Here is a 16,829-nt window from a genome sequence, read left to right on the forward strand (position 1 = left end):
TTTCAGGCCCCTTCCGGAGTGAATCCAAGAGATGGGTTGAGTCCATCCATACTCATTGTCACTGGGAGGTGTCTAGTATTATACCCATTTTATGGAAGAAGTCACTGAGGCTAAGATATGGAAGCTCAGAATGAGGGCCCTCTGCTAGAGTCTGAGGCTATTTTTTTGAGCCTAAAACAAACAAACTTTCAAGCTCAGCTGGGTTGGAAACGTAGAGGAGGAAAAGGGTCTCACCTGAGACCCAGTTGTCTATAGTCCAGGCCAATCCCCAGTCAAATGGTTGTCAGTAAGTCTGGAGCCTAAAGCCTTGGTCAGCTTATGACCTGAAAAGAACAAACCACTGCAACCTCCACCCAGACGACATTTGCTGGCCTAGATGGTGCAGACACCCAGGGGACTTAGCCAGCAGGACCCCCCAAGGGCTGTGTGACATTTTGCAAATGTGTTTCATGGTGCCACCTCCCCGAATCAGGCTTTCTCCCCTTTCCCCAGCTTGCCTCAGGTGAGTGAAAACACTCTGTTTTCATTCCACTTGTTATGCCTAACTCATAGCAACCAAAGACTTGTCTTCTGGAGTGATGCTCCCTGAACCCCCTGGACCTACAATTTGAGGGCCCCCGCAGCCCTCCGTGGCAGCACCAAGCCAACCCACTTTGCACAAACGTAGCCGCCTCCAGCCCTATTTTCCCAATGTCCTGGGGCCAAGCTGTGGTCAGTTATTAGCAGGTGGGGGCAGAGTCCCTGCTCTGCCTCTTACGTGCTGGGTAGACACAGGGCTTCCTTTCTCTACTTTTGTTCCTCTGTTTCCCTCTCTGTCTCAGTAGTCTGGAAGAAGTCAGTTTATGACCGGGGTTCAGGAATCACCTGTGCAGAAATGAGGTCTGTCCCTGAGCCCTCCGCTCCCTTGTCTCCCACAGCCTATTTAAGAACCTCAAAAGAGAGGTTACGAGCTTCTCAACTCAAAGAAAGAAGTGAGATTGTTCCACAACCAGGGCCCTTTGATTCAAGCGAGGGAGCACTCTGGCTTTATTGTAAGGAAAACCAGGAGAAGGAGCTGGGCCAGCCTCACATCAGCAGCGCTGTCAGTGAGGGCAACCCAGGAGGCTGTTTACTTTCTGGGGCTGGGGAAGGGCCTTGGCCACATTCAATTTCTCCACGTCTCTGTAGCAGTACAAATTGGGGCCTTGGACGAGGTACAAGCCGAGACCATTGGCGGAACACGAGCTGGGGCCCAGAGACTTTTCCGTACACAGGGCCGCGTCAACCTTTTCATGGGGCCAAGGAAGCTCTGTCCACGTGGCTTGAGCTCCTAACTTCAGGTCCAGCCACCACAGCTGCCGTCCTGGGAAGAAACACCGGACATAACATGGCTTCCACATCATGGGGATCCTGACCTGGCTCTTCTCACGCCATGACGGGGATCTGTGCCACGGAGAAGTAGCAGAACAGGCCCCCCCTCAGCACCCGACACCCCTCACCTGCCATGACGTGGAGGTGAGAAGACCCAGGACAGGTAAAGGCTGCATCCACAGTATCAAGGTTGATCCCATGAGGGCTCCCAAATTCCTTCTCCAGCCGCTTTGGATAACCATCTACTAGGATATAGCCTCTCTTTGTCAGGAAGATATATACCTGGGTGCCCTGGAGGACAAAGGACATTAGTCAGCACAGAGCTGGGTATTTTCCCAGTCTCCACCTCATGCGTCACTCCCAACACACACCTGGATCAGATAGAGCTTATCATCCCAGGAAAAGGCAGTATCCACTGTTGAAGGACCATGGGGCCACAGATGCTCAATGGGCCAGTTATGCCACCTGTCCTGGCTGGTGTCCAGACGCCAGTAGTGGGATCCTGTGGGGTAGCAGAGGTACCTCTAGTACTGGTAGTAAAAGGCCAGGCAGTGAAGAGGCAAGTGACAGAGGCAGGGGTGAGTCTCGAGAGGGAGGAAAGAATGCATCCAGAGGCCAAGAGGGAAGAGGCCATGTGAGGAGCTGAGGAAGACTTGGTTGGCAAAGTTGGACATTGTGACCTAATTGGAATCAGAGTCAGTGGGGGCCTGATGGAAGGGCGAGCTTGGAGAACAGTGGCCAAGTTGCCAGGTAAGGCCGACGTCCGTCATGGGGTTCAGTGGGGTCTCCTTATGCATCTCAGATGTCTGTGTGCAGAGATGCTACAGTGAGACAGTGGCCAGGAGTTCAAAGGGAAGCACGGCAGCAAGCTTCCCCTGGGCGTTCTCACGCTGGCTGTGTTCTCTAATCCCTTGAGATGGTAGGAGACGGAGGGAGTAGCCAGACCAGCACCCTAATTTTCCTCTCCCCTTTTCATAACAACTTATTAGAGGAATTGTCTAAACTCTTATTTACCTTTTCTTCCTCAGCCCACTTCACTTACATTCCTGTTTCCCTTTGCCATTGAGATTTCTCTTTTCAAGGTCACTAGTATCCTCCAACTTGCCAAATCTAATGTCTACATCTTACTCTACCTCTCAGTGGCATTTGACTGCTCACAGGTCCCTTCTATAAATATCTTTTTTGGATCTTGGCTCTGTGATTCCAGACTCTTCCAGGGTTCTTCTTAACTTTCTGACTCCTCTTCAGCCTGATATCTATTATTGGAATCCCCAGTTTGGACCTCTGCTCTATCTATACTCACTCTCTTGGTGATTTCACCTAGTCCAGGGCTTTAAACACCACCTATATACTGATGACTTTTGATCTGTTCCCTTTGGATCTGATGGACTGCTTCTTTGAGTGTCAGGCGCAAACTCAGCTGCCTACCTGACCTGTCCATTTGGCACCATTAGACACCAAAACCCTAATGTGTCCAAACTTATTTCTGCCCCCACCAAACACACACACACACACACACACACACACACACACATCTCCTTCCCTAGTCTTTCCCAATTTTAGAAAAAGAGACTGCCAGTCACCTAGTTTCCCAGTCCCTAAAAGCCAAGTCATTCTTGAAACCTCTCTTTCCCCTTCCCCACTCCGATCAATATCCAAGGCATTGGTTAAATGCTATGGGCCCGACTTCCAGAGTACGTCGCGCTGACCCCTCACCACCTCTGCTGCTGTTATCCCAGTCCAAGCTGTCATCACCTCTAATCCAGACAGCTGCAAGAACTCCTTGCTGGATTCCCTGCTTACACAATTGTACCTCTGTGACTTATATTCCACAAGAAGCCAGGATGATCTTTTAAAAAAAATAAGTCATGGGCTTCCCTGGTGGCGCAGTGGTTAAGAATCCGCCTGCCAATGCAGGGGACACGGATTTGAGCCCTGGTCCGGGAAGATCCCACACGCCACGGAGCAACTAAGCCCGTGCGCCACAACTACTGAGCCTGCGCTCTAGAGCCCGCGAGCCACAACTTCTGAAGCCAGCGTGCCACAACTACTGAAGCCTGCGCACCCTAGGACCCGTGCTCCGCCACGAGAGAAGCCACCGCGATGAGAAGCCTGCGCACCGCAACGAAGAGTAGCCCCCGCTCGCCACCAGCTAGAGAAAGCCAGCGCGCAGCAATGAAGACCCAATGCAGCCATAAATAAATTAAATAAATAAATAAGATAAAAAGACAGATGCTTAAAAAAATAAGCCAGAACATATCACAGCTCTGATCAAGAGCCCTTCCCGGCTTCCTTTTACAGTTGAAAATCCTTCCCAGGCCCATGTCATCTGACCCCTGCCTCCCTCTTTTCAAGCCACTTACCTGGCTCCTTCTCAGCGTGTCAGCCACACTGGCCTCCTTTCTGGCCTCCCCAAAGTATTTGCTGTCTACCCTCCCTAAAATGCTTCTCCTCCAGTGCTTTACGTGGCTAATGCCTTTTGATCACTGAAATCTCAGCTCAAAAATCGTCTCTTCAGAGGAGGGGCCCCTAATTCTCTTCACCTCTATCCCATTATCCTGTCTTATTTTCTTCACAGCTTTTTGGGGACACTTAACATCCTTTTATTTTATATTTTAAAACATCAACGACTCATACGTTCATTTATTCTAGCTTCAAATGGTATTTGAGAATAAGAAGCATTCTGATGTTCCCAGAACACATCACAGCTGTTAACACTGCCTGAAAGTATGCTCTTTCATTTTCTCTTTTTTACTGTCCCCTCTCCGTCTAGCAGGCTCTCTGAAGGCAGGTGTCTCATCTGCCATGTTCACGACTGTATCTCAGTGCCTAGAAAAAATGCCCAGTGCCTATCAGGTGCTCGATTATTTTTTGGTACTCGAAAAACAGCTGGTATTCCCAGTGCAGCCACAAGTTCTCCTTATGGGTATTAACTGGGCAAGTCACAGTGACTACATATCCACCTTCCCCTCCTGCTGAAACTACCCTGCTCGTGGCCCCTATTTTGAGAATCAGAGCCGCGCTGCATTTTGTGCAGAGGAAGTAAGTGCTGAGCCCCCAAAATCCATTAGAGGTCGATGCAGAGGCCGACCAGCAGCCACTTGAATGTGGTCTGGAATAAAAATATGGGCTGAGCCAGTCCCATTCTCTCTCTGGAAATCCAAGTAGGAAAAAGAGAGCCGAGGCAGTTATCAGTCGGATCTGAGGCTAAAAGATCCTGACTAGAGAGAAAGTAGAGAGGGCGTGATGGTGCCTGTGCGAGCCGAAGTAGTGACAAAACAGAAAGAATGGATTAGCAGCTATGAGGTACACACAAGAGATTTATCAATAAGGGAGAGGAGAGGACCAGCCCTGTGCTGAGTGGCTGGGTCACACTGGTGTTTTCACCAAGATAGTGAGTTCCCACCTCAGCTGGGTATTTTTAACATAACAATATTCTCTCAACAGCTATAGAACATCTCTAAGACTCTTGATTTAGGAATTCAGCTGCATTCTATTTATGGACACATGGTCTTGAGGTTCCGTGATCTCTCCATGGCTGGGTGTTTTCTCTACATCTCTGTGTGGTCCCTGTGGCCCTATTTTCTTAGTGTCTCTATCTCCATATCTCTCTGTGTCTGTTTATCTATCTCTGTAAGCATTGCTGTTTCGCTTTGTGTATGTGTCCTCCCCATGGTGCCTCGCTCTCACCATAGCTGCATGTTCTTCTGACACTTATGTGTTCTTACTCTGGCATATATTCTCAGCATAGGTCTACCTTTTCACTACAGGTGTGTGTTTCATCACGGATGTACGTTCTCATTACAGCATGCATTCCTGCTGTGGGCATATGCTCTCCTTGCAGCTGTGTATTTTTCATTATAGCTTCGTAGTCATACCTGATCAGATTTATTCAGGGATTCGGAGCAAGAAAGGATTTTCACTCTTCTGTATTCTCACCACTATTTTACATTTGTGTCTGATCATACGTACATCTTAGGCTGAGTGTAATGTGGTAGGTCACTCCTTCTCTTGGAGCTGTCCTCAAGTATAGATCAAGACTTATCACTACCTGTCTGACTAGCCCCAGAACATCCTTAGGTATCATCAGACGGCTTTTTAATGGCACAGGTCTGGGGAGAGGGGTTTCTCCTGGTCACTCAGAGGAGAAATCTCTTCAGGCTGGTGAAACTATTGCCTAAAGGTCTAAGGGACTGAACAGTTGTTGGCTGGTTCTCAGCAATGGGAACATCTCATCCCCAGGTAATGCTGTGCCCAGAGGCCTGCACATAGGAACCAGGCACCTGGAACAAGATGGAGCTCCTGATGAGAAGCTCAAGGTGGGGAGGGCCAGAGGACCCTGCGAGACATGCAAGAGCAAAGAGAATACGAGGAGTCATGGGGCCAGGAGGTCCCTATGTACCAACAGATGGTACTGGGAGGCAGACGGGTGAAGCTAGAGGCCTCAGCGATGAGAGACAGGTTGAACCATATGCATCGGTCGAAGTGAGGGGTGAAAAGGGGCATGATAGCGTGTAAGGATGGGGGCCGACGGGACAAAATATGGGGCACAGTGATGAAAATGGAGGAAATGTGCCAGAGATGGGAGACACACGTGAAAGAGACGGGAGGTATGGAGGGCAGAGATGGGGGAGTTGGAGGGCATCTCTTACCACTGAAGGCATAGGTGGCACCATGTTTGTCAGACAGCAGTGCAGACAAGACTAGATCCGGGCTACAGCGTTTATCCCCTTGGTGAGTCGCATTCCTGTGTCCGTGGCCTTGGGGGAGAAATGGGTGAGGGGGAACACAGGAAGGCAAGAGGTCAGAATGAGTTCCGAGGTGGAAGAGATGGCTGGGGTTATTGGGGGTGCAGGTTGTCCCCATATGAGGACAGCTGGGGAGAGCCAGAATGGAAGTGGAGCTAGGGCAAGGGCCAAGGTGTCATTCCACAGGGTGAAGGTAGGAGCTGGGTTATATGGGGTCCACGAACTCAGGGAAGGTGGACGAATTCCAGGAGGCCCCAGGGCTTGGGCTTTCTCACCTCTGCCAGGGCAGGGCATAAAGTAGTCTCGGACGTCCAGAGGGTATATAGGCTGCACCGTTCCCGTGACAGGGTGGAAGCGCAGGAATTGGTTACCCCGGAAGCAGTAGTAGCGGCTGAGCCATCGCATGGCAGAAGAGCAGTTGCCAACAGCCTGCCAGGAACGTTCCTTTTTGGTTTTTGTGGTGAAGTCCCAGAACCACGTGTGGTTGCCTTTGTCCAATCAACCAACAAGCATTCAGTGAGGCTGGGCTGTGCCTTCCCTTGTGTTTGTACTGGCCCCAGGATGGACCAGATATGGTCCCCATCACGTGGAGCTCACAGCCCAGCAGGGAAACAGTTGAGGAAAGTAATCATACAATAAAATGGAGCAGCAAAGTACACATGATCAGCTCAGCAAGGGCGGTGGGACGAGTCAGGGAAAGCTTTCCAGAGAAGGTGATACTTAAACTAAAATCTGAAGGAGGAGTTACAAGGCAGACAAGATGGGGAGATGTAACTCCAGAAACAAAAGTCTAAAGCATGAAGCAAATTGGGTGTACAGGGAACAGCATAGCGTTTCTGGGGCTTCATAGTCAAGGTAAGCGTTTGATGAGACTCAAGGCTGGAGGATCAATAGGGACTTGGTCATGGAGAACCTTGTATGTAAAACTAAGGAACATAGATTTGTCCTAAGGGTCATGGGGGACAATGAGGGACTTTTAGCAGAATTACACCCAGTTACCTTCTCCAGGATGACTTCCCCTCCTTCCCCTACTTGACCTCTAGACCATAATTGGCTTCTCTACTCCTTCCCTTCATCAGGAAACCATATAGTGGTTCCACCACCACCACCATCCCTACCACTACCTCTATAACCACCAACCCACCACTACCCCAGGTTCTCTTATTCCAGCCTGGACTGACCTTGGAAGAACAAGACACCCTCACTTGTGCATTCTTCACTGTGACATTCCACAGCTGCATCCACTGGGGATGGGATTCCAGGAAACTCCTCTTGGAGCAACTTTGGATATTCCTTATTCTTATCAGGAGGGTATACCCAGACTCTGTCCCCCTGCGTGCAAAAACATGCTATTCTTAGTATGCACGCCAGATACTGCCACTCTGCCGTCCCACACATCTTTGATCTATTGCACTTACATAATATCCTTCTGCAGTCCCACACACTCTCAGTCCATCTGTGGACAACAATGTGCTGTCCCCTCGCACAACTTCAGTTTGTGCAAATCCCATCGCTGTTACTATACCACACACAACTGTCTATGTACAACCAGATACTCCCATGGCACAATTATCTGCAATACCACTGGTTTTGGCAAAACACATCCACAAATAGTCATCCTGCAATCATCCACCCATTCATACATTCATTTGTTCATTTATTCACTCAAGAAACAGTTGCTGAATGACTTACCATATGCCAGGCATTGTGAGAGGCATTGGGGATAAAGGGGTGACAAGACTCTGTCTGCCTTCAAGGAGTTCACTGTACCAAAGCAGAAAGGATCCTACAATCCTAGCCATGTGAGCCCCAAGGTGGAGGCATGTGAAGTGCACTGGGGAATAAAGGGGGAATACCTAAGTCAACCTAGAGAATGCCTGGAAGGCTGCACAGAGGAGGAGGCATTTGGGCCAAGAGTTAAAAACCGAGCAGGAATATTCCAGGTAGACAAGTGTGGACTGGGCGTTATCAGCAGAGGGAGTAGCATGTACACAGCATGCTCGTGTGGCTGGCACAGAGTGAATGTGGTGGAGGAGGAGAGAAACCTGTAAAGATAACCAGGGTCCAGGTCTCAAGACCCATGTGCACCTGGCTTGCAGGAATCAGCACGTGGTGGGGCCATTTGCTGAAACAGGGGACTCAGGAGGAGGGGTGGATTTGTACAGAAGATATTGAGCTCCGTTTGGGGGATGCTGAATCTGAGGTGCCTACGGAACGTCTAAGTTGAAGATGTCAGCCTGGAAATCAGAGAGAGGTGTCTGGAGCTCCGGGGAGAGATCCAGATCTGGGGTCCACAACGTGGAGAGAACTCAGAGCTGTGGCAGTGGTTGAGATCACCCAGGCAGGGTGTATGGAAGGGCTGGGGAGGATCCCCAAGAAACATTCAAGGCGTGGCCCAGGATGAGAAGCCTGAGAAGAGCAGGAAAAGAGGCAGGAGGGAAAACAAAGCTGGTAGCGAGGGCCGCCCCAACCACACAGCATCCTTGTGCGAGTCAGGGGAAGGTGCTAGGAGCAGACACAGGCTGGGCCAAGGCCTGGGACTTGACAAGCACAGTGGGCTGGATTTCATCCTCCACTTGCCCCTCGGCCAGGTACCACTGTGTTGTGAACAACCTGGCAACCACAGGAAGAAGACTTGATGCAGGGGCATGGAAGCAAGGGAATACATTTCCCGGAAGGAAAGGATGGTGGACAGATTGAGGAGTAGCAGAGAGGTGTGGACGCAGATTAGGACCGAGGAAGAGCCCCTGGGTGTTGTGCTTCCCAGGCCTGCGTGCACACCGACTCCCCTAGCCTGAGCTTTCTCAGAAAAGGCAGGCGCAGGGGGAGGAAACCTGGAACCTGTTGGTAAGGGCTCCATGCCAGGGCCACTTGGCGGAGGGTCTCTAGTGTTGATTCCAGCACTTCCTGGCCTGGCCCTGACCTTGGCCCAGCCGTACCTTGATCAGAAAGACTCTGTCATGACCATGGCGGAATGCAGCATCCACGGGGCCGGGGACATCCTTCCACCTCTCTGAGATTAACTCCTGAGTCCAGTTTTGACCCTTCCACACGAACTCCCCTGCAAAACGCACACTCACTGAGGGACCCGGAACAAACTTTTGGCCTACTGAGCTAGTTACAAAGAAGCTATGGGTGATACTCTCAGATAATTCCTACGATCTCCCGCAGATGGATACACCCTCGATGAAGGGGACCAAGTCTGAGGTCCCAAATGCCCCAATCCCAGCCCCTCCTACCTTTAAAAAACAGCATAGTCCCATGCTCATCCAGGGTGGTAGCATCAAAGCCCCAGCCATCCGAGCAGCGTTCTGGGAAGGAGGTGGGGCGATAGCAAATAAAAGGCCAGTCAGATGATACAGTGCGGAGACACAGCTAGACAGATAGACTCAGGAAATCAGGGTCTCACCGATCACATCGGGGTCCAACTTGGTTGCATTCCCACGTTCAGCTCCATGCCTAGGGGCATTAGCCCTAGAGAGAAGACACGGAGATGTCTAGCTCCACAGGGTCCATCCCTCTCCTTTGGCTCCTGACCCCAGACTTGCCCCAGACCTAAAAACTGACCCTAGCCCACTCTTTTTTTTTTTTCTTTTTTTTTTTGCGGTACGCGGACCTCTCACTGGTGTGGCCTCTCCCGTTGCGGAGCACAGGCTCCGGACGCGCAGGCTCAGCGGCCGTGGCTCACGGGCCCAGCCGCTCCGCGGCATGTGGGATCTTCCCGGACCGGGGCATGAACCCGTGTCCCCTGCATCGGCAGGCGGACTCTCCACCACTGCGCCACCAGGGAAGCCCCCTAGCCCACTCTTAATCTGGAGCCCGGTCCTCCTCCAGCCCCGGCTTCACTCACAGAGAAAGAGGATGGGCGTTAGCCAGAGACCAGCACAAGCCCAGCAACCACGGTACAGCTGGTGTTCCCAGTGCCCGCGCCATGATGCGCTGGAGAGGCCACAGGACAGTTCTGGGCACCTGGATGAGCCCCTATATAGGCATGGCAGCAGCACCACCCCACCTCCAAGCCTGCTGGGAATGAGATCTCTCAGGGCTATGCCAATATTGGCTGATTACATCAGTGCAAACAAGGTCAGGGTCTGGACAGAAATCTGAGTCCAAGACTAACTCTTCCCGGCAGGAGGGCCTTTCTCCTTCAGTGACTTTTGAGCAGTGACCAGCCCAGCCCACTGGTGTTCGACTGTGACTCTCTTCACCTTGGTGATGGGCCTGAGTGCCCATAAGGTCGGGAAAGGGGGTAGATTGATTGAGGACCACATTTCTGTGGTTGGATTTACCTCAACAATGCAGGAGGAGAGAAGAGGAAAGGAACATTTTTGTGTACTGTGCCATGCCCAGCTCTGAGACCCCTAAAGACACTGACACTTACATATACTTAGTAACCACACATATATACAAACACACTTAGAACTACTCAGAGAACAGCTTCTTCCCAGCTCCATCAAGGGCCTTTTGGGGGCATTCCCAAGCCTCTTTAGCTTTGCACTTGATGGGTCAATAATATTTCACTGTTGCCAAAAGTCCAAGTTCCACCCTAGCCCCCACCCCCACTGACAAAGAGCTTTGCAAAAATCACCTGGGAGGGAAGGGCTGACAGTAATGGTGCAGGAAGAGGTGTCTCTCTTCCAGAGAGACCTACTGGTAATTAGACTTTCTCCGTAGTTTCCACCTTAAGGGGAAAGTGTTTTGTTTACCTATCACAGAATAAATAGAACTGTACTGGGGTTTCACAGTATTTACAGTTGATTCTTGCTTAAATGTTATCCTCTCAATGAAGCCTTTCTTGACCACCCCTTCTAGCTATTTCAGACTCTCACTTGTTTCCTTTGTTACTTAATAAAACTTGAAATTATTTTGTCTGTCCACTTACGCTTCTGCTTCTGCTTCTGCATGCTTGTGCTTTGTTTCTTTGCTTGTTTTGATTTGCCTGTTTTATGTACCGTTACATTTTTTAAAAAATTTTTTGCCACACCACGCAGCATGTGGGATCTTAGTTCTCCAACCAGGGATCGAACCTGTGCCACTTGCATCGGAAGGGCAGAGTCTTAACCACTGGACCACCAGGGCAGTCCCTGTACCATTACATTTTCTCCATCTAGTACCTGGCATGTACAGGCATACCTCAGAGATAGCTCAGGTTTGTTCCAGACCCTTGCAATAAAGTGAATATTGCAATAAAGTGAGTCAAACAAATTTTTTGGTTTCCCAGTGCATATAAAAGTTATGTTTACATGGGACTTCCCTGGTGGCACAGTGGTTAAGAATCTGCCTGCCAATGCAGGAGACACGGGTTCAATCTCTGCTCCGGGAAGATCCCACATGCCGTGGAGCAACTAAGCCCGTGCGCCACAACTACTGAGCCTGTGCTCCAGAGCCTGCGAGCTACAACTACTGAGCCCTCGTGCCACAACTACTGAAGCCCACATGCCTAGAGCCCGTGCTCTGCAACAAGAGAAGCCACCGCAATGAGAAGCACGCCCACCGCAACGAAGAGTAGCCCCCGCTGGCCACAACTAGAGAAAGGCCGCGTGCAGCAACGAAGACCCAACGCAGCCAAAAATAAAATAAATTTTAAAAAAATTTAAAAAGTAATGTTTACACTATACTGTAATTTATTAAGTATGTAATAGCATTAGGTCTAAAAAAATGTACATACCTTAATTTAAAAATACTTTATTGCTAAAAATGCTAACCATTGTCCGAGCCTTCAGGGAGTTGTAATCTTTTTACAACAGTAACATCACAGATCACCATAACAAATATAATAACAATGAAAAAGTTTGAAATATTTCAAGAATTACCAGAATGTGACACAGTGACATGAACTGAGCAAATGCTGTTGGAAAAAAGGTGCCAACAGACTTGTTCAACACAGGGTTGCCGCAAACATTCAATTTGTAAAAACAATGCCACATCTGTGAAGTGCAATAAACAAGTATGCCTGTAATAGATGCTCAATAAATATTTGTTGAATGAAAAAAATTAATTTCAAGTACTGAATAGTGTTACTAACGTTGCAGCCAAATTGCTAACAATTTTCCTGCTTCTGGGGTCAGGAGAATATCAGGATTGAGGGTGTGTTACTTTGGAGGTATGTTGTGATCTAAGGGTCCCAGGTCTCCTTGGCACTGACCATCTTATGGTCTTGTTTCTCTCTCCAGTGTCCTTGCCCTACATCCCTCTCCTCCTCTTAGCCCTGCTATCTCTGGTACCTGCTATCTTCGGCACTCACTGGGGCTACTCCCAAAGTCTGCCCCATTTCTATCTGAGATGTAGTTGCAGGAGACAAATATGGGCAGAGTCAGCTCTGGGCCAGGCTGAGGTTCCAGGATCCCTGTTCCCCAGTCCAGCCTGAAGGAGCCCTGATGCCTCTCAGATGCCCTTGACATATATAACCTTAGCAAAGGTCTCACTTCCCTTATCTACTCTGCTAAGAGTCCTCCTAACAGGAAGACAGAGATTTCTGGGACCTCTGGAACAGCGTGTCATCATGCCTCTGCCAAAAGCCTCACCATCCTCTCCTGACTTACAGTGAAGACAGCCATGTTAACAGCATTCCTCCCCTTAGGTTAGTGAACAAAGCTGGACTCCCCAGGCCCTTGGCAGTATGGACAGTGCCTCGGCTCCCTCAGCAGGTACCTGACACCCACCTTCTCCCACTGCAGGGCGTCTCTGACTGCACCTGCTTCCCCCCAGCTGCTGGGCACTGGGCACTGGGAGCCGCTACTCCCAGACTCCCCCTCTCCTGTTCTTCAGCCTCTCAAACCTTATATAACCTTCCTGGGATTCTCCCTCCTTGAGCACCCCGTGAACCTTTCATCAGCAAACCCCTCAACAGCTGTCTCTAGCTCCAGAACTGTGTCTGCGTGTCCTGCAGATTTCACTGAGCCTGCCTGGGGAGATGGAAGCGTTCGCACCGTGTCCCGGACACCCCTCAGAAAACCCACAGTGAGGGTCTTCGATAACTGTACTGGCAGGGCCCCGCATGGGCCTGCTGGTCCAGGCAGCAGCCTCCCTGTGCCCTAGCCGGGCTCTTTGAGGGGAGACAGCACATATACTGGATGGCGGTTTTTCAGCTCAGCCTCTTCTTTCCCACACAGCTCTGGTCCCCTTCATGGCACCCCTATCTACCTGTCGCAGAAGAGTGATTTGTGGCACTTTTCCAGTGTTGTTTCCTAATTTGCTTGTCTACCCTAAGGTGGCTTAGATGCCATAATTGGAAGCCTTCCTCCTTCCTCCCGCCCACTCCCATCCCCCCAGCCTCTCAGGGACTAACTACACTGGCACAGAGTCTTCTACATGGCAGGCAGCTCAGGTTGAAGCTCATATTCTGAGCAGGGGCTGAGAGGCCATTTGAGAACCCAGGCTGTGGATATGTTGGCCATCCTGGTGCTGGTAACAGGGCACAAGGCAACTGTTCTCAGGGGGCCCAAGATAGGGCTGGCCTTGCTTCTCTTCTCCTCACTTGAGACGGCTGTTTCTGCTTGTCCTGAGTCCTTCCCAGCGCGCTGGCTTCGGCTCAGGACAAAGCGCTTGCCCATACTTGGGCCTGAGCGCCCCCTGGAGGCCGAAGGGATCAGTGCGCTCCCACCCTTCAACCAGAGGCCACAGCCCCGGAGTTTTACCTCCCAGAAACTGGCTCCCTACAGCCTTCCTCCTTCGCTCTTCTCAGCCTGGCTGTGGGGCCTTAGTGCCACATCCTCTCCCTCTGCAAATCTCTGCTGCCCAGAGCGGGTGTGGGGATCTCAGTCTCTTGCTTGATTTCTTGGGGAATTCAAGCCCAGAAATCTACAACCGTCCCCTTTTCCATGTAGCCTTCCCAGTCCTAACAAGCAGCTTTCTGGCTTCCCCCTAAGGCAGTCTGAATACGGGCCTGCAAACATCTTCATGGACAGAGCTTTCCCCTGCATTGCCAGGGACCACATTTAAGCCGGACACTGACCAACTGTCCCTTGGAATGGATGTGTGTGTACAGCCTGTCCTGCTGTCATCTGAGTTCTCTGACCTCACTTACTTCTCCTGGGTCCACTGAGGGCCTGCTGCCTGTGGCTGTGTACTCCAGGGAGCAGAGACTGGATTCTCCCTTGCCCTGGGCTTAGAAGAATTGGGATACAGCTCCAGGTACCAAAAAGTGCTTGCTGCTCCCAACCAACTCCTCCAGGATCTTCTCGTGCTCTGTTTCTAATGGACCTTCCTGCATAGTCTATTCTTGCTTCCCTATGAATAACTAATTATAATAATAATTTGCTCATATCTGTTGGGCACATGTACGTGCCTGGCATTGTGCTAAACACTTAACATGGATTATTTTATTAAATCATATTATTGGTATGCTTTAATAAGATATATACTGTATTATTAGTCCCATGTTACACATGGGGAAACCGACTTTTGGTGTCTTAGCCAAAGCCCATTATTAGCAAGTGGTAGAGCCATGATTAAGATCTGGCTGCCTGACTCCCTGGGGTGTGCTCTTTACCCTCTCAAGGGGTGTGCTTGTGCATGTTTTAACAGCCAGCTTTCCAGAAGGGAAAAAGCCCTGGTTTGTAGCATTTATTAGTTTCTGTGGTGTAAATACTCCTGTCACGGCCATCTTCAAGCTACCAACAAGCAACTTCAAGCTGCATCTTCTCATGGAGTTGAGAAGAAAGGTACAGTAACATACTACTTACTATGTGGTATTTCCACCTTGCAGATAAGACACATATAAATAACCCCAAGAGCACAGGTAATAGTAAAATGCAGTAAAATAATTAGGAAGTGATGAGTTTTGAGTATTTATTATATTTCATTTTAATAAAATGAATTTAATTTTAAATTTACATAATTTAATTTTTAAATAATGGCTGAGTTTTCAACAATCAGTTGTCAAAATTCTTGCAAATTTTGGGAATCCCCTGATGGCCCAGTGATTAGAACTCCGAGCTCTCACTGCAGAGGGCCTGGGTTCAATCCCCGGTCGGGGAACTAAAATCCCACAAGCTGTGTGGCACGGCCAAAAAAAAAAATAATAATTCCTGAAAATTTGACAATGAGCCCTCGTGGGCCAATATGAGCCAGCTCCAGCACTGCACTGTTCACCATCCTGCCTTAATGAATAGGACCAGGATTTTATCTGCTTTATCCAATGCTGTATCTTCAGTGCCCAAGCAGGGTCTGAAACACTGGATGTGTTTAATAAATATTGAATTCTATTGTTCCTACTTCCTAATTAGACCTAAGAGTGCAAACACCATCATTTCTTATCTGATTACTGAAACAGCCTCTCCCTCTCTGCTTTTCCTGCCCCTCTATAACACATTCTTTGTGGCAACCATGGTACTCTTCAAAAACATATCTGAGACCACGTTATGCTCTGGCTTAAAAGTCTTTTTTCTTGAAGATAAAAATCAGTCTTAATTCTACTAGCCAGAGAACACCACTATATATTGACATTTTGTCTATTCCAGTCTTTTTCTATTCTTGCAATTTCCTTTTTAAAACCAAGGTATGATTTTATAAACCTTTTTTTCTGGGACTTCCCTGGTGGCGCAGGGGTTAAAAATCTGCCTGCCAATGCAAGGGCACGTGGGTTTGAGCCCTGGTCCGGGAAGATCCCACATGCCGCGGAGCAACTAAGCCCGTGCACCGCAACTACTGAGCCCACGTGCTGCAACTACTGAAGCCCGTGCGCCTAGAGCCCGTGGTCCACAACAAGAGAAGCCACTGCAGCGAGAAGCCCTCAAGCAGCAACGAGGACCCAGTGCAGTCAAAAATAAATCAAAAGAAAAAACAAACCTTATTTTCTGTTAACAGTGTATCTCAGACTTTGGCATTTTGAAAGGATGCATATAATTCCATTATACGTGTAAGCAGAACTCCACATAACCATTCCCTGCTGATGGTCATTTAGGTTTCTCTGGGATTTTTTTTTTCTATTATAAATAAAGCTCTGATACACATTGCTACACACACCCTCTCTGTGCATTTGTCCAATTATTTTCTTAGCAGACATACCCAGGATTGCAAGACTGTAGATGATTTTAAGGCATCCAAAGTCTGAAAGAGGAGCAAGTTAGAGATGTTTAATTTTCTTTTGTTTTTCACATTCACTTCTCTTCCCACCCCACAGAAGCACTGTCCAGCTGCCAGTTCATCCCGTAAGGCATCCCTTTCATCCCTGTCACTCCGGGCCCGCGGAGTGGCTGGGCCCGTGAGCCATGGGCGCTGAGCCTGCGCGTCCGGAGCCTGTGCTCTGCAACGGGAGTGGCCACAACAGTGAGAGGCCCGCGTACAGCAAAAAAAAAAAAAAAAAAGACTTAGGCCAAATAAGTCAAGGCATAGCTCCCACTCCCTGTCACCCCTTCCATCTACTTCTGGGCCCAAGGTCTGAATCGGAAATAAAATGCCCACTCTGATCAGATCTAGGAAAAAGTGAGTGACTGCCCCCACACACACACCACCCCCGCCCCGCCCTGGCTTGAGATGACTTCTGCATGGCTTAGGCTGGTGCTGAGTGACTGATGATTGAGCACACCATCTCTGCTGGCCAGGGCATGGGCTCAGGCAATCCTACTCCTAATTGGGGCCAGGCCCTGTAACACTTGCCTTAGAGCCTTCAGGGAGTTCATCTGTCCCTCCACCTGCTTACCAGGTCCCAACCAGTGGGGCCGAAAAGCAGCAGGAAGGTGAACACACCATGTGGTCCACACGGTGTCCCTTTGATCTCTGCAAAGCCCC

General features: G+C 49.6%; 1 protein-coding gene across 1 annotated transcript; it reads right to left on the reverse strand.

Moving 5' to 3' along the window:
* Nucleotides 1–1,082: 1,082 nt before the first annotated feature.
* On the reverse strand, nt 1,083–10,031 carry HPX (hemopexin). Its single transcript, XM_065882954.1, has 10 exons — nt 9,949–10,031; nt 9,508–9,572; nt 9,338–9,409; nt 9,038–9,159; nt 7,280–7,430; nt 6,374–6,586; nt 6,003–6,110; nt 1,722–1,852; nt 1,479–1,641; nt 1,083–1,342 (listed from the first exon to the last, which is right to left on the reverse strand). Exons 1-10 carry the CDS (start codon nt 10,029–10,031, stop codon nt 1,083–1,085), a joined length of 1,368 nt encoding a protein of 455 aa, XP_065739026.1.
* Between the last annotated feature and the right edge of the window lie 6,798 nt (nt 10,032–16,829).

Source organism: Phocoena phocoena, chromosome 8 (assembly GCF_963924675.1).
Source record: "Phocoena phocoena chromosome 8, mPhoPho1.1, whole genome shotgun sequence".
Lineage (NCBI taxonomy): Eukaryota > Metazoa > Chordata > Mammalia > Artiodactyla > Phocoenidae > Phocoena > Phocoena phocoena.

Bases quoted from the DNA above. Each gene is read 5' to 3' on its own strand.
- HPX (XM_065882954.1), bottom strand. From the start codon at position 10,031: ATGGCGCGGGCACTGGGAACACCAGCTGTACCGTGGTTGCTGGGCTTG. The intron at 1,853-6,002 runs GTAAGAGATGCC...GCTACCCCACAG, and splicing joins TGCCACCTATGCCTTCAGTG to GATCCCACTACTGGCGTCTG. The intron at 1,642-1,721 runs GTGTGTGTTGGG...TTTGTCCTCCAG, and splicing joins ATAAGCTCTATCTGATCCAG to GGCACCCAGGTATATATCTT.